Source organism: Salmo salar, chromosome ssa09, assembly GCF_905237065.1.
Source record: "Salmo salar chromosome ssa09, Ssal_v3.1, whole genome shotgun sequence".
Taxonomy (NCBI): Eukaryota; Metazoa; Chordata; class Actinopteri; order Salmoniformes; family Salmonidae; genus Salmo; species Salmo salar.
In genome coordinates this window covers 156305371-156328750 of record NC_059450.1, presented here as the reverse complement: position 1 = coordinate 156328750, position 23380 = coordinate 156305371, and the positions used below count along the sequence as shown (strand labels likewise).

At 41.8% G+C, this 23380-nt stretch overlaps 1 protein-coding gene across 2 annotated transcripts in view; it reads right to left on the bottom strand.

Moving 5' to 3' along the window:
• LOC106591056 (tyrosine-protein kinase receptor UFO) overlaps nt 1–23380 on the bottom strand; it is a 99592-nt gene that overhangs the window by 7441 nt on the left and 68771 nt on the right. For both annotated transcript variants that reach the window (XR_006771251.1, XM_045724885.1), the window contains exons 12-18: nt 18904–18999; nt 18557–18634; nt 17499–17591; nt 15173–15294; nt 10333–10442; nt 9585–9744; nt 248–384 (exon numbers count right to left, since the gene is read on the bottom strand). Coding sequence is in view for 1 of the 2 variants with exons in the window: in XM_045724885.1 (XP_045580841.1) it covers nt 248–384; nt 9585–9744; nt 10333–10442; nt 15173–15294; nt 17499–17591; nt 18557–18634; nt 18904–18999 (796 nt within the window). In the remaining variant the exon portion in view is untranslated. The remainder of the gene's footprint in view (nt 1–247; nt 385–9584; nt 9745–10332; nt 10443–15172; nt 15295–17498; nt 17592–18556; nt 18635–18903; nt 19000–23380) is intronic.

Here is a 23380-nt window from a genome sequence, read left to right as displayed (position 1 = left end):
TACTGTATATTGACCCAGGTCTGTTTTTATTTACTGTATATTGACCCAGGTCTGTTTTTATTTACTGTAGATTGACCCAGGACTGTTTTTATTTACTGTATATTGACCCAGGACTGTTTTTATTTACTGTAGATTGACCCAGGACTGTTTTTATTTACTGTATATTGACCCAGGACTGTTTTTATTTACTGTAGATTGACCCAGGACTGTTGTAAGTTGACAGAAAAACTAGTGTTGAGCCACTCACATGCTGTCCAGACAGTCTGGAGGTTGTTTGAGACGGTTTCCTTGTCTCAGGTAGTCATATATCTCACTGTTCTCCACACCTGGGTACGGAGTCTGGCCACGCGATGCTATCTCCCACATGGTCACACCAAATGACCACTGAGAGAGATGGAGAGAGGGGGGAGGGAGGGAGAGAGGGATGGAGAGAGAGAGGAAGGGAGGTTGGGAGAGAGAGGAGGGAGGGAGGGAGGGATGGATGGAGAGAGAGAGGAAGGGAGGTAGGGAGAGAGAGAGAGAGAGGAGGGAGGGAGGGATGGATGGAGAGAGAGAGGAAGGGAGGTAGGGAGAGAGAGGAGGGAGGGAGGGAGGGATGGAGGGAGAGAGAGAGGAAGGGAGGGAGGGAGGGAGGGAGGGAGGGAGGGAGGGAGGGAGGGAGGGAGGAAGGAAGGTAGGGAGAGAGGAAGGAAGTGGAGAGGAGGGAGGGAGGGATGGATAGAGAGAGAGAGGAAGGGAGGTAGGGAGAGAGAGGAGGGAGTGAGAGATGGTCAGAGAGAGGAGAGAGAGGAGAGAGTGAGAAAGGGTCAGAGAGAGGAGGGAAGGAGAGAGAGAGAGAGGAGAGAGGGTAAGAGAGAGGAGGGAAGGAGAGAGAGAGAGAGGAGAGAGGGTAAGAGAGAGGAGAGAGTGAGAGAGGGTCAGAGAGAGGAGGGAAGGAGAGAGGGTCAGAGAGAGGAGGGAGGGAGAGAGAGTCAGAGTGAGGGAGGGAGGAGGGAGGGAGAGAGGGTCAGAGAGAGGAGGGAGGGAGAGAGAGTCAAGAGTGAGGAGGGAGGGAGAGAGAGTCAAGAGAGAGGAGGGAGGGAGAGTGTCAGAGTGAGGAGGGAGGGAGAGAGAGTCAAGAGAGAGGAGGGAGGGAGAGTGTCAGAGAGAGGAGTGAGGGAGAGAGTCAGAGTGAGGAGGGAGGGAGAGAGAGTCAGAGTGAGGAGGGAGGGAGAGAGAGTCAGAGAGAGGAGGGAGGGAGAGAGAGTCAGAGAGAGGAGGGAGGGAGAGAGAGAAGGGAGGGAGAGAGAGTCAGCGAGGGAGAGAGAGTCAGAGAGAGGAGAGAAGGGAGTGCTTTGTTTAGCCTCAGTCTCATACATTACACAAACACAATTCCACATTAGGAAAACAGCAACTGTGCCTGTGACCAAATCAAAGCATTAAAACGTTTGCAACCACACTGACATGTTCGCCTAAGCCGAATTCCTCTCATAGACAACACACCAAAGAAGTTAGGCTTTATAGGAGGGGAAATAACTGGTGCTGAGAAAATATACATTTGTACGCACACACATGCACACCACTATGTGCACACCATTACGAGCACACCCTTATATACACACCCCTATATACACACCACTATGTACACACCCCTACACACACACACCTTTATATACACACCACTACATACACCACTAAATACACACCACTATATACACACCACTACACACACACCACTATACACAAACTCCTACATACACACCACTACATACACACCACTACATACACACCACTATATACACACCACCACATATATACCTATATACACACCACTACATACATTAGACTCACCACTATAAACACACCACTACATACACACAACTACATACATTATACACACCACTATATACACACCACTATATACACACCACTATATACACACCACTAAATACACACCACTATATACACACCACTATATACACACAACTAAATACACACCACTAAATACACACCACTATATACACACCACTATATACACACCACTACATACACACCACTACATCCACACCACTACATACACACCACTACATACACACCACTACATACACACCACTACATACAAACCACAAAATACACACCCCAAAATACATTATACATTTTCCATTTTTATTTTTATTTTTTTTTTTTTTATACACACCACTATATACACACCACTACATACACACCACAAAATACATTATACACACTACTACATACACAACACTATATACACACCACAAAATATATTATACACACCACAATATACATTATACACACCACTATAAACACACCACTACATCCACCCCACTATACACACCCCACTATGTGCACACCATTACGAGCACACCCCTATATACACACCCCTATATACACACACCACTACACACACACCACTATGTACACACCACTACATACACACCCCTACACACACACACACCTCTATATACACACCACTACATACACCACAATATACACACCACTACATACACACCACTACATACACACCCCTATATACACACCACTATGTACACACCCCTACACACACACCTTTATATACACACCACTACATACACACCACTAAACTCACACCACTATATACACACCACAATATACACACCACTACACACACCACTATACACAAACTCCTACATACACACCACTACATACACACCACTATATACACACCACCACATATATACCTATATACACACCACTACATACATTAGACTCACCACTATAAACACACCACTACATACACACCACTACATACATTATACACACCACTAAATACACACCACTATATACACACCACTATATACACACCACAAAATCCACACCACAAAATCCACACCACAAAATCCACACCACTACATACATTATACACACCACTACATACACACCCCAAAAAACATTATACACACCACTATATACACACCACTACATACACACCACAAAATACATTATACACACCACTACATACACACCACTATATACACACCACAAAATACATTATACACACCACAATATACATTATACACACCACTATAAACACACCACTACATCCACCCCACTATATACACACCACTATATCCACACCACAAAATACACACCACTACATACACACCACAAAATACATTATACACACCACTATATACACACCACTATATACACACCACAAAATGCATTATACACACCACTACATCCACACCACTACATACACACCACAAAATACATTACACACACCACTATATACACACACCACTATATACACACAACAAAATACATTATACACACCACTATATACACACCACTATATACACACCACAAAATGCATTATACACACCACAATATACATACCACTATAAACACACCACTACATCCACACCACTACATACACACCACAAAATACATTACACACACCACTATATACACACACCACTATATACACACCACTATATACACACAACAAAATACATTATACACACCACTATATACACACCACTATATAGACACCACAATATACATTATACACACCACAATATACATTATACACACCACTATATACACACCACTACATCCACACCACTACATACACACCACAAAATACACACCACAAAATACATTATACACACCACTATATACACACCACTATATACACACCACAAAATACATTATACACACCACTATAAACACACCACTACATACATACCACAAAATACACACCACAAAATACATTATACACACCACTATATACACACCACTACATAACACAACAAAATACATTATACACACCACTATAAACACACCACTACATACACATCACTATAAATACACCACTATAAACACACCACTATATACACACCAATATAAACACACCACTACATACACATCACTACACACACACCACTATAAACACACCACTATATACACACCACTACATGCATTATACACACCACTATATACACACCACTACACACACACACCACTATAAACACACCACTACACACACACACACCACTATAAACACACCACTACACACACACCACTATAAACACACCACTATATACACACCACTACATGCATTATACACACCACTATATACACACCACTACACACACACACCACTATAAACACACCACAATAAACACAACACTATATACATTATACACACCACTATATACATTATACACACCACTATATACATTATACACACCACTACATACACACCACAAAATACACACCACAAAATACATTATACACACCACTATATACACACCACTATATACACACCACAAAATACATTATACACACCACTATAAACACACCACTACATACATACCACAAAATACACACCACAAAATACATTATACACACCACTATATACACACCACTACATAACACAACAAAATACATTATACACACCACTATAAACACACCACTACATACACATCACTATAAATACACCACTATAAACACACCACTACATACACACCAATATAAACACACCACTACATACACATCACTACACACACACCACTATAAACACACCACTATATACACACCACTACATGCATTATACACACCACTATATACACACCACTACACACACACACCACTATAAACACACCACTACACACACACACACCACTATAAACACACCACTACACACACACCACTATAAACACACCACTATATACACACCACTACATGCATTATACACACCACTATATACACACCACTACACACACACACCACTATAAACACACCACAATAAACACAACACTATATACATTATACACACCACTATATACATTATACACACCACTATATACATTATACACACCACTATAAACACACCACTATAAAAACACCACTATATACTCACCACTACACACACACCACTATATACACACCACTATATACACACTACTACATACATTATACACACCACTATATACACACCACTAAATACACACCACTATATACACACCACTATATACACACCACTATATACACACTACTACATACATTATACACACCACTATATACACACCACTAAATACACACCACTACATACACACCACTACATACACACCACTACATACACACCACTACATACACACCACTAAATACATGATATACACACCACTATATACACACCACTATATACACACCACTATATACACACCACTAAATACACACCACTAAATACACACCACTAAATACTAGAGGTCGACCGATTATGATTTTTCAGCGCCGATACTGATACCGATTATTGGAGAACCAAAAAAGCCGATGCCGATTAATCGGCCAATTTTTTTATTTATTTATTTGTAATAAAGACAATTACAACAGTACTGAATGAACACTTCTTTTAACTTACTATAATACATCAATAAAATCTATTTAGCCTCAAATAAATAATGAAACATGTTCAATTTGGTTTAAATAATGCAAAAACAAAGTGCTGGAGAAGAAAGTAAAAGTGCAATATGTGCCATGCAAAAAAGCTACTGTTTAAGTGCCTTGCTCAGAACATGAGAACATATGAAAGCTGGTGGTTCCTTTTAACATGAGTCTTCAATATTCCCAGTTAAGATGTTTTAGGTTGTAGTTATTATAGGAATTGTAGGACTATTTCTCTCTATGCGATTTGTATTTCATATACCTTTGACTATTGGATGTTCTTACAGGGACTTTAGTATTGCCAGTGTAACAGTATAGCTTCCGTCCCTCTCCTCGCTCCTACCTGGGCTTGAACCAGGAACACATCGACAACAGCCACCCTGAAAGCAGCGTTACCCATGTAGAGCAACGGGAACAACTACTCCAAGTCTCAGAGCGAGTGACGTTTGAAACGCTATTAGCGCGCACCCGCTAACTAGCTAGCCATTTCACATCGGTTACACCAGCCTCATCTTGGGAGTTGATAGACTTGAAGTCATAAACAGCGCAATGCATTGCGAAGGGCTGCTGGCAAAACGCACGAAATGTCAGGGATTTCTTCACCGGAGGACGATATGGCGAAATCATCATCGGAAAATGAGGACCAATATGCAGCAGAGTTGAGATGGTTCATTTTGAACTTTTAATACATTCCAAAACGAACATACAAAATAACAAAAACGACCGCACGATACACTGACAGTCCTGTTATGCTTACACACACGGAACAATCTCCCACCAATACACAGACAAACACACCCAACTAATATAGGACTTCCAATCAAAGGCAACACCACACAGCTGCCTTCAATTGGAAGTCCACCCCAATTAACTCAACATAGAAACAGATCAACCAGACTACACATAGAAATACATCAACATAGACCATAACTCAAAACCCGGAAATAATAAATCAAACGCCCCCCTAACTAATACACCACCCTGATCCACATAAAACAAATACCCTCTGCCACGTCCTGACCAAACTAAAATGACAATTAACCCTTATATTGGCCAGGACGTGACACGAAAGTGCTATTTTGAATGAATGTTTACGAGCCTGCTGCTGCCTACCATCGCTCAGTCAGACTGCTCTATCAAATCATAGACTTAATTATAATATAATAAACACACAGAAACACGAGCCTTAGGTCATTAATATGGTCGAATCCGGAAACTATCATCTCAAAAACAAAACGTTTTTCCTGTCAGTGAAATACGGAACCGTTCCGTATTTTATCTAACGGGTGGCATCCATAAGTCTAAATATTCCTGTAACATTGCACAACCTTCAGTGTTATGTCATAATTACGTAAAATTCTGGCAAATTAGTTCGCAACGAGCCAGGCAGCCCAAACTGTTGCATATACACTGACTGGGTACAATGAACGCAAAATGACACGATTTCACCTGGTTAATATTGCCTGCTAACCTGGATTTCTTTTAGCTAAATATGCAGGTTTAAAAATATATACTTCTGTGTATTGATTTTAAGAAAGGCGTTGATGTTTATGGTTCGGTACAGTCGTGCAACAATTGTGCTTTTTTGCAAATGCGCTTCTGTTTTAATCATCCCCCGTTTGGCGAAGTTGGCTGTGTTTGTTAGGAAGAAATAGTCTTCACAGTTCGCAACGAGCCAGGCGGCCCAAACTGCTGCATATACCCTGACTCTGTTTGCAAGAGAAGTGACACATTTTCCCTAGTTAAAATAAATTCATGTTAGCAGGCAATATTAACTAAATATGCAGGTTTAAAAATATATACTTGTGTACTGATTTTAAGAAAGGCGTTGATGTTTATGGTTGGAGCAACATGTACCTAAGCGATTATATGCAACGCAGGACAGGCTAGATAAACTAGTAATATCATCAACCATGTGTAGTTAACCTCTATGGGCTAGGTGGGACGCTTGCGTCCCACCTACTCAACAGCCAGTGTAATCCCGTGGCGCCATATTCAAATACCTCAAAAATGCAAAAACTTCAATTTTTCAAACATATGACTATTTTACACCATTTTAAAGACAAGACTCTCGTTAATCTAACCACACTGTCCGATTTCAAAAAGGCTTTACAACGAAAGCAAAACATTAGATTATGTCAGCAGAGTACCCAGCCAGAAATAATCAGACACCCATTTTTCAAGCTAGCATATAATGTCACATAAACCCAAACCACAGCTAAATGCGGCACTAACCTTTGATGATCTTCATCAGATGACAACCCTAGGACATTATGTTATACAATACATGCATGTTTTGTTCAATCAAGTTCATATTTATATCAAAAACCAGCTTTTTACATTAGCATGTGACTAGCATGTGACTAGCATTCCCACCGAACACTGCCGGTGAATTTACTAAATTACTCACGATAAACGTTCACAAAAAACATAACAATTATTTTAAGAATTATAGATACAGAACTCCTCTATGCACTCGATATGTCCGATTTTAAAATAGCTTTTCGGTGAAAGCACATTTTGCAATATTCTCAGTAGATAGCCCGGCATCACAGGGCTAGCTATTTAGACACCCAGCAAGTTTAGCACTCACCAAAGTCAGATTTACTATAAGAAAAATGTTATTACCTTTGGTGTTCTTCGTCAGAATGCACTCCCAGGACTTCTACTTCAATAACAAATGTTGGTTTGGTCCCAAATAATCCATTGTTATATCCAAATAGCGGCGTTTTGTTCGTGCGTTCAAGACACTATCCGAAAGGGTAAATAAGGGTGACGAGCATGGCGCATTTCGTGACAAAAAATGTCTAAATATTCCATTACCGTACTTCGAAGCATGTCAACCGCTGTTTAAAATCAATTTTTATGCCATTTTTCTCGTAAAAAAAGCGATAATATTCCGACCGGGAATCTGCGTTTAGGTAAAAAGAGGTAAGAAAATAAAGCACGGGGTCGACTCGTGCACGCGCCTAAGCCCATTGTCCTCTGATCGGCCACTTGCCAAACGCGATAATGTGTTTCAGCCAGAGGATGCCTCGATATCATTCAGCTTTTTCCCGGACTCTGAGAGCCTATGGGAGCCGTAGGAAGTGTCACGTTACAGCAAAGATCATCAGTCTTTAATAAAAAGAGCCAAGATGAACAACAACTTGTCAGACAGGCCACTTCCTGTTCAGAATCTTCTCAGGTTTTTGCCTGCCATATGAGTTCTGTTATACTCACAGACACCATTCAAACAGTTTTAGAAACTTTGGGGTGTTTTCTATCCAAAGCCAATAATTATATGCATATTCTCGTTACTGGGCAGGAGTAGTAACCAGATTAAATCGGGTACGTTTTTTATCCGGCCGTGTCAATACTGCCCCCTAGCCCTAACAGGTTAACTAGTGATTATGATTGATTGATTGTTTTTTATAAGATAAGTTTAATGCTAGCTAGCAACTTACCTTGGCTTCTTATTGCATTCGCGTAACCTCGTGGAGTGCAATGTAAAGCAGGTGGTTAGAGCGTTGGACTAGTTAACCGTAAGGTTGCAAGATTGAATCCCCGAGCTGACAAGGTAAAAATCTGTCGTTCTGCCCCTGAACAAGGCAGTTAACCCACTGTTCCTAGGCTGTCATTGAAAATAAGAATTTGTTCTTAACTGACTTGCCTAGTTAAATAAAGGTCTACATTTTTATTTTTTTCAATCCGCCAAATCGGCGTCCAAAAATACCGATTTCCGATTGTTATGAAAGCTTGAAATCGGCCCTAATTAATCGGCCATTCCGATTAATCCGTCGACCTCTACTACATACACACCACTACATACATGATATACACACCACTATATACACACCACTAAATACACACCACTAAAGACACACCACTACACACACACACCACTATATACACACCACTATATACATTATACACACCACTATATACACACCACTATATACATTATACACACCACTATATACACACCACTATATACACACCACTACACACACACACCACTACACACACACCACTATATACACACCACTATACACACACCACTATATACACACACCACTATATACATTATCCACACCACTATATACACACCACTACATACACACCACTACATACACACCACCACATACACACCACTACATACACACCACTACACCACTCACCACATCACTCTTGGTGGTGTAGACGCGGTCCGCCAGGCTCTCGATGGCGATCCATTTGACCGGCATCTTAGAGATGCGACCCTGGCGGTAGTAGTCTCCGTTATATATCTTCTTAGAAAGACCGAAGTCAGCAACACACACATTCATGTTCTCATTCAGCCTGGAATACAAACAGAGAGAGAGATGGGTTCAGCCTGGAACACACAGAGAGAGAGAGAGAGAGAGAGAGAGAGAGAGAGAGAGAGAGAGAGAGAGAGAGAGAGAGAGAGAGACAGAGAGAGAGATGGGTTCAGCCTGAAACATGCAGAGAGACAGAGTTAAGGCAACAATATTTTTCAAAAGGAGATGCCACTATTGCTAGTGAAACAGAGGAAAGGAGATACCACTATTGATAGTGAAACAGAGGAAATGAGATACCACTAGCGATAGTGAAACAGAGGAAAGGAGATACCACTAGTGATAGTGAAACAGAGGAAATGAGATACCACTAGCGATAGTGAAACAGAGGAAAGGAGATACCACTAGTGATAGTGAAACAGAGGAAATGAGATACCACTAGTGATAGTGAAACACAGGAAAGGAGATACCACTAGTGATAGTGAAACAGAGGAAAGGAGATACCACTAGCGATAGTGAAACAGAGGAAAGGAGATACCACTAGTGATAGTGAAAGAGAGATAGAAACAGAGAAACCTTGTCTAGAGATAGCGACACTGATAGGTAGCAACAGTGCTGTTTTTTTTTTTACATGCAGTTCCTTGCAGCCAGGTCTCTGTGGATGAAGTTGTTTCTGCTGAGATACTCCATCCCCTTTGCGATATCCACCATGAACTTCACCAGCATCTGAGACGGCAGGTACTGCAGGATGATAGAGAGGGAGACAGGTGTTATTACAGGTGTTATTACAGCGTACCACTGTCAGGGTTCAGGAGGGTAATTAACAGCAGATACTGAGAGAGAAAGAGACATAGAGAGAGAGAGAGAGATCGACAGAGAGAGACAAAGAGACAGAGAGACAGAGAGAGATAGATTATTAGTACTGGAGGACAACGCAGAGAGACGAGGATTATTCAAATGTTTTACTGCCAGGGTTCAGTAGTGCTACAGGTAGAAATAGACCTAGACTAGACCTGCCAGGATCCCTTAACGTCAGAGATGCATGGCTGTTCTACACAGCATATTTATATTTCTATCTGAAGGTTGTACAGAAAGAACTGACGTCTACACTGACATGTTAGTCATTTAGCAGACAGTCTTATCCACAGAGACTTACATCTAAATGTTAGTCATTTAGCAGACAGTCTTATCCACAGAGACTTACATCTAAATGTTAGTCATTTAACAGACAGTCTTATCCACAGAGACTTACATCTAAATGTTAGTCATTTAGCAGACAGTCTTATCCACAGAGACTTACATCTAAATGTTAGTCATTTAGCAGACAGTCTTATCCACAGAGACTTACATCTAAATGTTAGTCATTTAGCAGACAGTCTTATCCACAGAGACTTACATCTAAATGTTAGTCATTTAGCAGACAGTCTTATCCACAGAGACTTACATCTAAATGTTAGTCATTTAGCAGACAGTCTTATCCACAGAGACTTACATCTAAATGTTAGTCATTTAGCAGACAGTCTTATCCACAGAGACTTACATCTAAATGTTAGTCATTTAGCAGACAGTCTTATCCACAGAGACTTACATCTAAATGTTAGTCATTTAGCAGACAGTCTTATCCACAGAGACTTACAGTTAGTGCATTCATCTTTAAGATAAATAGGTGAGACAGCCACATATCACAGTAATAGTAAGTCATGTTTTGCCTCCATAAAGAAGTTATCAGCCAAGTCAGTGCTAGTAGGAAAAGACTAGGGAAATTATTATTTATTTATGAAGGTGTGGTACGGCCCTTGAGATCAGAGGTGTCAGAACAGAGTGCTCAGGTTGGGGTGTAGGGTTGGAGCATAGCCTGAAGATAGGGAGGGGCGGTTCTGCTGTACCCAAAGCCATCCCCCATATAAAGGGTAGACCTGCGTGTTTGTTTTCAGGACACTAGAGGGCGACATACTCCTCTGTCTGACAGAGACTTATGTTTCCAAGGGCTAAACCAAATGACATAGAGATTGTATTTATACTAGTGGTCTAGTCTGTTCCCCCCATAGCAGACAGAGTGGTCTAGTCTGTTCCCCCCATAGCAGACAGAGTTGTCTAGTCTGTTCCCCCATAGCAGACAGAGTGGTCTAGTCTGTTCCCCCCATAGCAGACAGAGTGGTATAGTCTGTTCCCCCCCATAGCAGACAGAGTGGTCTAGTCTGTTCCCCCCCATAGCAGACAGAGTGGTCTAGTCTGTTCCCCCCATAGCAGACAGAGTGGTATAGTCTGTTCCCCCCCATAGCAGACAGAGTGGTCTAGTCTGTTCCCCCCATAGCAGACAGAGTGGTCTAGTCTGTTCCCCCCCATAACAGACAGAGTGGTCTAGTCTGTTCCCCCCATAGCAGACAGAGTGGTCTAGTCTGTTCCCCCCATAGCAGACAGAGTGGTCTAGTCTGTTCCCCCCATAGCAGACAGAGTGGTCTAGTCTGTTCCCCCCATTACAGACAGAGTGGTCTAGTCTGTTCCCCCCATAGCAGACAGAGTGGTCTAGTCTGTTCCCCCCCATAGCAGACAGAGTGGTCTAGTCTGTTCCCCCCATAGCAGACAGAGTGGTCTAGACTGTTCCCCCCATTACAGACAGAGTGGTCTAGTCTGTTCCCCCCCATAGCAGACAGAGTGGTCTAGTCTGTTCCCCCCATAGCAGACAGAGTGGTCTAGTCTGTTCCCCCCCATAGCAGACAGAGTGGTATAGTCTGTTCCCCCCCATAGCAGACAGAGTGGTCTAGTCTGTTCCCCCCATAGCAGACAGAGTGGTCTAGTCTGTTCCCCCCCCATAGCAGACAGAGTGGTCTAGTCTGTTCCCCCCCATAGCAGACAGAGTGGTATAGTCTGTTCCCCCCCATAGCAGACAGAGTGGTATAATCTGTTCCCCCCCATAGCAGACAGAGTGGTATAATCTGTTCCCCCCCATAGCAGACAGAGTGGTATAATCTGTTCCCCCCCATAGCAGACAGAGTGGTCTAGTCTGTTCCCCCCCATAGCAGACAGAGTGGTATAGTCTGTTCCCCCCATAGCAGACAGAGTGGTATAATCTGTTCCCCCCATAGCAGACAGAGTGGTATAATCTGTTCCCCCCCATAGCAGACAGAGTGGTATAATCTGTTCCCCCCCATAGCAGACAGAGTGGTATAATCTGTTCCCCCCCATAGCAGACAGAGTGGTATAATCTGTTCCCCCCCATAGCAGACAGAGTGGTATAATCTGTTCCCCCCATAGCAGACAGAGTGGTATAATCTGTTCCCCCCATAGCAGACAGAGTGGTATAATCTGTTCCCCCCATAGCAGACAGAGTGGTATAATCTGTTCCCCCCCATAGCAGACAGAGTGGTATAATCTGTTCCCCCCATAGCAGACAGAGTGGTATAATCTGTTCCCCCCCATAGCAGACAGAGTGGTATAATCTGTTCCCCCCCATAGCAGACAGAGTGGTATAATCTGTTCCCCCCATAGCAGACAGAGTGGTATAATCTGTTCCCCCCCATAGCAGACAGAGTGGTATAATCTGTTCCCCCCATAGCAGACAGAGTGGTATAATCTGTTCCCCCCATAGCAGACAGAGTGGTATAATCTGTTCCCCCCATAGCAGACAGAGTGGTATAATCTGTTCCCCCCCATAGCAGACAGAGTGGTATAATCTGTTCCCCCCATAGCAGACAGAGTGGTCTAGTCTGTTCCCCCCCATAGCAGACAGAGTGGTATAATCTGTTCCCCCCATAGCAGACAGAGTGGTATAATCTGCTCCCCCCATAGCAGACAGAGTGGTATAATCTGTTCCCCCCCCATAGCAGACAGAGTGGTATAATCTGTTCCCCCCATAGCAGACAGAGTGGTATAGTCTGTTCCCCCCCATAGCAGACAGAGTGGTATAATCTGTTCCCCCCCATAGCAGACAGAGTGGTCTAGTCTGTTCCCCCCCATAGCAGACAGAGTGGTATAATCTGTTCCCCCCCATAGCAGACAGAGTGGTATAATCTGTTCCCCCCCATAGCAGACAGAGTGGTATAATCTGTTCCCCCCCCATAGCAGACAGAGTGGTATAATCTGTTCCCCCCCATAGCAGACAGAGTGGTATAATCTGTTCCCCCCATAGCAGACAGAGTGGTATAATCTGTTCCCCCCCATAGCAGACAGAGTGGTATAATCTGTTCCCCCCCATAGCAGACAGAGTGGTATAATCTGTTCCCCCCCATAGCAGACAGAGTGGTATAATCTGTTCCCCCCATAGCAGACAGAGTGGTATAATCTGTTCCCCCCATAGCAGACAGGTGGTATAGTCTGTTCCCCCCCATAGCAGACAGAGTGGTATAATCTGCTCCCCCCATAGCAGACAGAGTGGTATAATCTGTTCCCCCCCATAGCAGACAGAGTGGTATAATCTGTTCCCCCCATAGCAGACAGAGTGGTATAATCTGTTTCCCCCCCATAGCAGACAGAGTGGTATAATCTGCTTCCCCCCATAGCAGACAGAGTGGTATAATCTGTTCCCCCCATAGCAGACAGAGTGGTATAATCTGCTATACTAAACCTACTAGTGATAATGACATGACTTGTTATTATAATAATGATCATAATAACAATAAGAAGGAGATCAAGAAAAATGAGGGTTATTATATATATATATTATTATTATTATTATTATTATAAATATTTTTATGTTTCTAACAATTTGGAACTGTGTAAACAACACTCAATTAAATGTTAAGTAATACCAGAGAGGCAGGTTCTAACGAGAGGCAAAACATGTCAAGCCTTTGTTACAGTAAAGATTAAAAACGGACAAATTTGTGAAATTGTTTATCTGACATGTTGAGGCTGAGTGAGGCTCAGTGCTCACAGAATCAGCAGGCGATTAAACACTCCAACAGAAGCAGGATCTGTCTTATTTATCTGGTTATATATTTATAAAGCCAGGTACATTTAACTGTTAGGATATTGATTATAGACCTAATTAAATGGGTGTTTCCTCTGTCCTCACTTTTCTTAGATAATTTAAGGCAAGGGCTGTAATCCACCTCAGTTCCCAGACGGAGGCTGGGACCTCAAATTCTACACTAGAGTGTTTTTTGGAGCATTTCCTAAATCCTGCAACATTTTAACATTTTCTAGGAATTCTTGTTTGGATACGGCCCAGTGTTTATCAACACTAGTCTGTAGAGTCATAGTGTAGTGTTTCTCCCTGAAGGAGGGCTGATAGTGAAGTTGTTCAGGAAGAGATAGTTCTCCTCCCCTGTGTGTGTGTGTGTGTGTGTGTGTGTGTGTGTGTGTGTGTGTGTGTGTGTGTGTGTGTGTGTGTGTGTGTGTGTGTGTGTGAAATGTGTGTGTGTGTGTGTGTGTGTGTGTGTGTGTATGTGTGTGTGTGTGTGTGTGTGTGTGTGTGTGTGTGTGTGTGTGTGTGTGTGTGTGTGTGTGTGTGTGTGTGTGTGTGTGTTCACCACGGGGCAGTCTCCAAGGCGTGAGTAGAGCAGGTAGCTGTGTAGGTCTCCGTGTTTCATAAAGGGCAGGATGACCACAGGGGAGGGGTAACCTTCACTCTCTACTGTCTGTAGACACACACCTGGGACACATAGACGAACAGAGGGACAGTCACACTCTCTCCAGGGGCCATACACATACACATACACACACACACATATATACACACACAGACACACACACACACACCCACACACATTGTGCATTCGGAAAGTATTCAGACCCCTTGACTTTTTTCCACAATGTGTTACGTTACAGCCTTATTCTAAAATGGATTAAATCATTTTTTCCCCTCATCAGTCTGCACACAATACCCCATAACGACATCACAATAACCCATAATGACATCACAATACCCCATAACGACATCACAATAACCCATAATGACATCACAATACCCCATAACGACATCACAATACCCCATAATGACAAAGCAAAAAACGTTTTTTAGACATTTTTGCAAATGTAAAAAAAAAAGAAAAACTCATATCACATTTAGATAAGTATTCAGACCCTTTACTCAGTACTTTGTTGAAGCACCTTTGGCAGCGATTACAGCCTGGAGTCTTCTTGGGTATGACGCTACAAGCTTGGAACATCTGTATTTGGGGAGTTTCTCCCATTCTTCTCTGCAGATCCTCTCAAGCTCTGTCAGGTTGGATGGGGAGTGTCACTGCACAGCTATTTTCAAGTCTCTCCAGAGATGTTCGATCAGGTTCAAGTCCGAGCTCTGGCTGGGCCGCTCAAGGACATTCAGAGACTTGTCCCGAAGCCACTCCTGTGTTGTCTTGGCTGTGTGCTTAGGGTCTTTGTCCTGTTGGAAGGTGAACCTTCACCCCAGTCTGAGGTCCTGAGTGCTCTGGAGCAGGTTTTCATCAAAGATCTCTATGTACTTCGCTCCGTTCATCTTTACCTCGATCCTGACTAGTCTCCCAGTCCCTGCCGCTGAAAAACATCCCCACAGCATGATGCTGCCACCACCATGCTTCACCATAGAGATGGTGCCAGGTTTCCTCCAGATGTGACGCTTGGCATTCAGGCCAAAGAGTTCCATCTTGGTTTCATCAGACCAGAGAATCTTGTTTCTCATGGTCTGAGAGTATTTAGGTGCCTTTTGGCAAACTCCAAGCGGGCTGCCATGTGCCTTTTACTGAGGAGTGGCTTCGTTCTGGCCACTCTACCATAAAGGCCTGATTGGTGGAGTGCTGCAGTTGTCCTGGAAAGTTCTCCCATTGTCACGTTTTGACCATAGAGAGCTCTTATTTTCTATGGTAGAGTAGGTCAGGGCGTGACTTGGGGGTTTATCTAGTTTCTTTTTTCTATGTTGGGGTTTTTGTATGATTCCCAATTAGAGGCAGCTGGCCATCGTTGTCTCTAATTGGGGATCATATTTAAGTAGTTGTTTTTCCCCACCTGTGTTTGTGGGAGATTATTTTTGAGTTAGTGCCTGTTGCACCTCTGTCGTCACGGTTTGTGGTTTTGTTTATTAGTTTATTTTTGTTTTGCAAAGTTTCACATAATAAATAAGATGTGGAACGATACTCACGCTGCGCCTTGGTCCGTTTCTACACACAGTCGTGACACTCATCTCCGCGGAGGAACTCTGGAGCTCTGTCAGAGTGACCATCGGGTTCTTGGTCACCTCCATGACCAAGGCTCTTCTCCCCCGATTGATCTGTTTGGCCGGGCGGCCAGCTCTAGGAAATGTCTTGGTGGTTCCAAACTTCTTCCATGTATGAACGATGGAGGCCACTGTGTTCTTGGGGACTTTCGATGCTGCAGAAATTTTGGGGTACCATTCCTCACATCTGTGCCTCGAAAAAATCCTGTCTCGGAGCTCTACGGACAATTCCTTCGACCTCATGGCTTTCTGGCTCTGACATTCACTGTCAACTGTGGGACCTTATATAGACAGGTGTGTACCTTTCCAAATCATGTCCAGTCAATTCAATTTACCACAGGTGGACTCCAATCAAGTTGTAGAAACATCTCAAGGATGATCAATGGAAACAGGATGCAGCTGAGCTAAATTTTGATTCTCATAGCAAAGGATCTGAATACTTATATAAATAAGGTATTTCAGTTTGTTATATATATACACACATTTGCAAAAATTTCTAAAACCTGTTTTTGCTTTGTCATTATGTGTAGATTGATGAGGAAACACATTAATTGAATCCATTTTACAATAAGGCTGTAACGTAACAAAATGTGGAAAAGGGGAAGGGCTGTGAATACTATCCGTATGCACTGTACATGCACTCAAGCACAGCAGTTTAGTCTCACCTAGCAGTCTCATGACGTTCTGATGGTCAAACTCCTTCATACAAGCAGCTTCTCTCAGGAAGTCTTCCATCTCAGTGCGGGTACAGATAGCAACTAGAGGGCGAGAGACGGGGACGAGAGACGGGGACGAGAGACGGGTGAGAACAGGGACTCATTTCATATCCCACCCTATCTCCTATGTAGTGCACTTGGGCTCAGGGCAAAAGTAGTGCACTTTATGGTAAAAAGTAGTGCACTTTACGGTCAAAAGTAGTGCACTTTACGGTCAAATGTAGTGCACTTTATGGTCAAATGTAGTGCACTTTATGGTAAAAAGTAGTGCACTTTATGGTAAAAAGTAGTGCACTTCACTGTCAAAAGTAGTGTACTTTATGGTCAAAAGTAGAGCATTTTACTGTCAAAAGTAGTGTACTTTACAGTCAAAAGTAGTGCACTTTACGGTCAAATGTAGTGCACTTCACTGTCAAATGTAGTGCACTTTATGGTCAAAAGTAGAGCACTTTACTGTCAAAAGTAGTGTACTTTACAGTCAAAAGTAGTGCACTTTACGGTCAAATGTAGTGCACTTCACTGTCAAATGTAGTGCACTTTATGGTCAAAAGTAGAGCACTTTACTGTCAAAAGTAGTGTACTTTACGGTCAAAAGTAGTGCACTTCACTGTCAAAAGTAGTGCACTTTACGGTCAAAAGTAGTGCACTTCACTGTCAAAAGTAGTGCACTTTACGGTCAAATGTAGTGCACTTTACGGTCAAATGTAGTGCACTTTACTGTCAAAAGTAGTTCACTTTACGGTCAAAAGTAGTGCACTTTACGGTCAAAAGTAGTGCACTTTACGGTCAAATGTAGTGCACTTTACTGTCAAAAGTAGTGCACTTTACGGACAAAAGTAGTGCACTTTACGGACAAAAGTAGTGCACTTTACGGACAAAAGTAGTGCACTTTACGGACAAAAGTAGTTTAACAAAAGTAGGGTGTCAAAAGTAGGGTGTCACAGAAACAGGCAAGTGTGACTAGTGTATGTACTGCTTACACTGTAGTTGTGCCATAGTTAACTTACTCTTCATGGTCTTCACAGCCACTTTGAGAACAGAGTCCTCATGCGTTAATGCTCCCTCCATCACAGAGCCAAACTCTCCTATAGACACATAGTAGACAAGCAGCCATTTACAAAGGGCCATTGTTCGACAGCAGATTTTACACTCTTTGACATTTCTCATGTCAATGTACTCCTTATTATTTCGGTTTGTATCTCCCTCCAGGCATTGAACCCAGGACAAGGTCAGTGTGCGCCTCTGTATCACTTAGTTGTCTGAACGGTTTTGCTAGTAACAAGGTTATTAGATGGACACACATTCATCCCCGTTGTAGCACAACGACAGGATCTAGAAACACATACACACTCACCCTCTCCCAGAGTCTTTCCCAGGGTTAGTTTATGTCTGTCCACCATCACATCCTGCAGCTTATGTTTCAGCTCATCACTGATGCCCAGGGTGTTCACTGAGGAGGAAAACAAGAACACATTAACAACAACACATAAACAACAACACATAAACAACAACACATAAACAACAACACATTAACAACAACACATTAACAACACATAAACAACAACACATAAACAACAACACATTAACAACAACACATTAACAACAACAACACATTAACAACAACACATAAACAACAACACATAAACAACAACACATAAACAACAACACATAAACAACAACACATAAACAACAACACATAAACAACAACACATTAACAACAACCACATTAACAACAACACATTAACAACAACACATTAACAGCAACACATTAACAGCAACACATTAACAGCAACACATTAACACCACATAAACAACAACACATAAACAGCAACACATAAACAACACCACATAAACAACAACACATAAACAACAACACATAAACAACAACACATAAACAACAACACATAAACAACAACACATAAACAACAACACATAAACAACAACACATAAACAACAACACATAAACAACAACACATTAACAACAACACATTAACAACAACACATAAACAACAACACAAACAACAACACATAAACAACAACACATAAACAACAACACATAAACAACAACAACACATTAACAACAACAACACATTAACAACAACAACACATTAAAAACAACAACACAAACAACAACACATAAACAACAACACATTAACAACAACACATAAAACACAACACATAAACAACAACACATAAACAACAACACATAAACAACAACACATTAACAACAACACATTAACAACAACACATAAAACACAACACATAAAACACAACACATAAACCACAACACATAAACAACAACACATAAACAAATACACATTAACAACAACACATTAACAACAACACATTAACAACAACAACACATAAACAACAACACATAAACAACAACACATAAACAACAACACATAAACAACAACACATAAACAACAACACATAAACAACAACACATAAACAACAACACATTAACAACAACACATAAAACACAACACATAAACAACAACACATAAACAACAACACATTAACAACAACACATACCCAGACTATTTGCATTGCCCCCCCACCTCCTCTTTTACGCTGCTGCTACTCTCTGGTTATTATCTATGCATAGTCTCTTTAACTCTACCTACATGTACATATTACTTAAATTACCTTGACTAACCGGTGCCCCCGCACATTGACTCTGTACCGTAACACCCTTTATTGACTCTGACCGTACGTATATAGCCTCCACATTGCTCTGAACCGCGTTATAGCCTCCACATTGACTCTGTACCGTAACACCCTGTATATAGCCTCCACATTGACTCTGTACCGTAACACCCTGTATATAGCCTCCACATTGACTCTGTACTGGTACCCCCTGTATATAGCCTCCACATTGACTCTGTACCGGTACCACCTGTATATAGCCTCCACATTGACTCTGTACCGTAACACCCTGTATATAGCCTCCACATTGACTCTGTACTGGTACCCCCTGTATATAGCCTCCACATTGACTCTGTACTGGTACCCCCTGTATATAGCCTCCACATTGACTCTGTACCGTAACACCCTGTATATAGCCTCCACATTGACTCTGTACTGGTACCCCCTGTATATAGCCTCCACATTGACTCTGTACTGGTACCCCCCTGTATATAGCCTCCACATTGACTCTGAACCGATACCCCCTGTATATAGCCTCCACATTGACTCTGAACCGGTACCCCCTGTATATAGCCTCCACATTGACTCTGTACCGTAACACCCTGTATATAGCCTCCACATTGACTCTGTACCGTAACACCCTGTATATAGCCTCCACATTGACTCTGTACTGGTACCCCCTGTATATAGCCTCCACATTGACTCTGTACCGGTACCACCTGTATATAGCCTCCACATTGACTCTGTACCGTAACACCCTGTATATAGCCTCCACATTGACTCTGTACTGGTACCCCCTGTATATAGCCTCCACATTGACTCTGTACCGTAACACCCTGTATATAGCCTCCACACTGACTCTGTACCGTAATACCCTGTATATAGCCTGTACTGTTATTTTACTGCTCCTCTTTAACTATTTGTTATTTTTATTTACATTTTTTACTAATCTATTTTTTTACTTGACACTTGTTTTTCTTAAAACTGCATTGTTAGTTAAGGGCTTGGAAGTAAGCATTATACTGTAAGTTCTACACCTGTTGCATTCGGCGCATGTGACAAATACCAGTGTATTTTATTTTATTTGAAAATACACTACGAAAAAAGAAGGAACAGCACATCAGAAATCAGCTCAATGTAACTGAAGAATCCATAGATGTCTGGATAAACCACTTCTTTAATTTTTTGGGCTCTATAACAAAGAACAAACAGCAAAAACATACACATGATCAAATACAAATCTTAGCTATTAAAGACGACCAGAACCCACTGGATTCTCCAATTACCTTGAATGATCTACAGGACAAAATACAAACCCTCCAACCCGAAAAGGCCTGTGGGGTTGATGGTATCCTCAATGAAATGCTAAAATATACAGACCACAAATTACCAATTGGCTATACTTAAACTCTTTAACATCACCCTCAGCTCTGGCTTCTTCCCCAATATTTGGAACCAAGGACTGATCACCCCAATCCACAAAAGTGGAGACAAATTTGACCCCAATAACATATTGTCTTTTTTTTACCAAATTACCGTACGACAGACCACGTATTCACCCTGCACACCCTAATTGACAAACAAACAAAACAAAACAAACTCAAAGTCTTCTCAACCTTTGTTGACTTCAAAAAAGCTTTTGACTCAATTTGACATGAGGGTCTGCTATATAAATTGATGGAAAGGGGTGTTTGGGGGAAAAAATACAACATTATAAAATCCATGTACAAAAACAAGAAGTGTGTCGTTAAAATTGGCAAAATACACACACATTTCTTTCCACAGGGCCGTGGGGTGAGACAGGGATGCAGCTTAAGCCCCACCCTCTTCAATATATATATATCAACGAATTGGCGAGGACAAAAGAACAGTTGCCAGGACAACACATTCAAATTCCATCTAGACACCGTTGCCCTAGAGCACACTAAACATCAGCACCACAGGTAACTTCCACAAATCTGTGAATGATCTTAGAGACAAGGCAATAAGAGCCTTCTATGCCATCAAAAGGAACATAAGATTTGATATACCAATTGAATTGAATTGAGAAAAAGGGAGAGGGGGAGAGTCATAGAGAACCAGACAAGCAGGATATGCCCCTTCAATATTGGGTTAGGGTTAGGGTTAGGTTAAAATAATCCAAGCAGACGCTCAGAACAAAGAACGAACAACACACCAGACACCAACTTAATGAAATTCAGGAATCCGTTGGTTCAAACAGCTTCTGGGAAAATATTAACTACCTAAACAAACCATACGAAAAGAATTGGCAATCCAAAATAGTGACCTGTGGAACACTCAATTTGAACAACTACAGTTGAAGTGGGAAGTTTACATACACTTAGGTTGGAGTCATTAAAACTCGTTTTTCAACCACTCCACATATTTCTTGTTAACAAACTATAGCTTTGGCAATTCGGTTAAGACATCTACTTTGTGCATGACACAAGTAATTTTTCCAACAATTGTTTACAGACAGATTATTTCACTTATAATTCACTGTATCACAATTCCAGTGGGTCAGAAGTTTATATACACTAAGTTGACTGTGCCTTTAAACAGCTTGGAAAATTCCAGAAAATGATGCCATGGCTTTAGAAGCTTCTGATAAGCTAATTGACATAATTTGAGTCAACTGGAGGTGTACATGTGGATGTATTTCAAGGCCTACCTTCAAACTCATTGCCTCTTTTGCTTGACATCATGGGAAAATCAAAATAAATCAGCCAAGACCTCATAAAAAAAATGGTAGACCTCCACAAGTCTGGTTCATCCTTGGGAGCAATTTCCAAATGCCTGAAGATACCACGTTCATCTGTACAAATAATAGTATGCAAGTATAAACACCATGGGACCACGCAACCATCATACCGCTCAGGAAGGAGACGTGTTCTGTCTCCTAGAGATGAACGTACTTTGGTGCGAAAAGTGCAAATCAAACCCAGAACAACAGCAAAAGATCTTGTGAAGATGCTGGAGGAAACAGGTACAAAAGTATCTATATCCACAGTAAAACGAGTCCTATATCGACGTAACCTGAAAGGCCGCTCAGCAAGGAAGAAGACACTGCTCCAAAACCGCCATAAAAAAGCCAGACTACGGTTTGCAACTGCACATGGGGACAAAGATCGTACTTTTGGAGAAATGTCCTCTGGTCTGATGAAACAAAAATAAAACTGTTT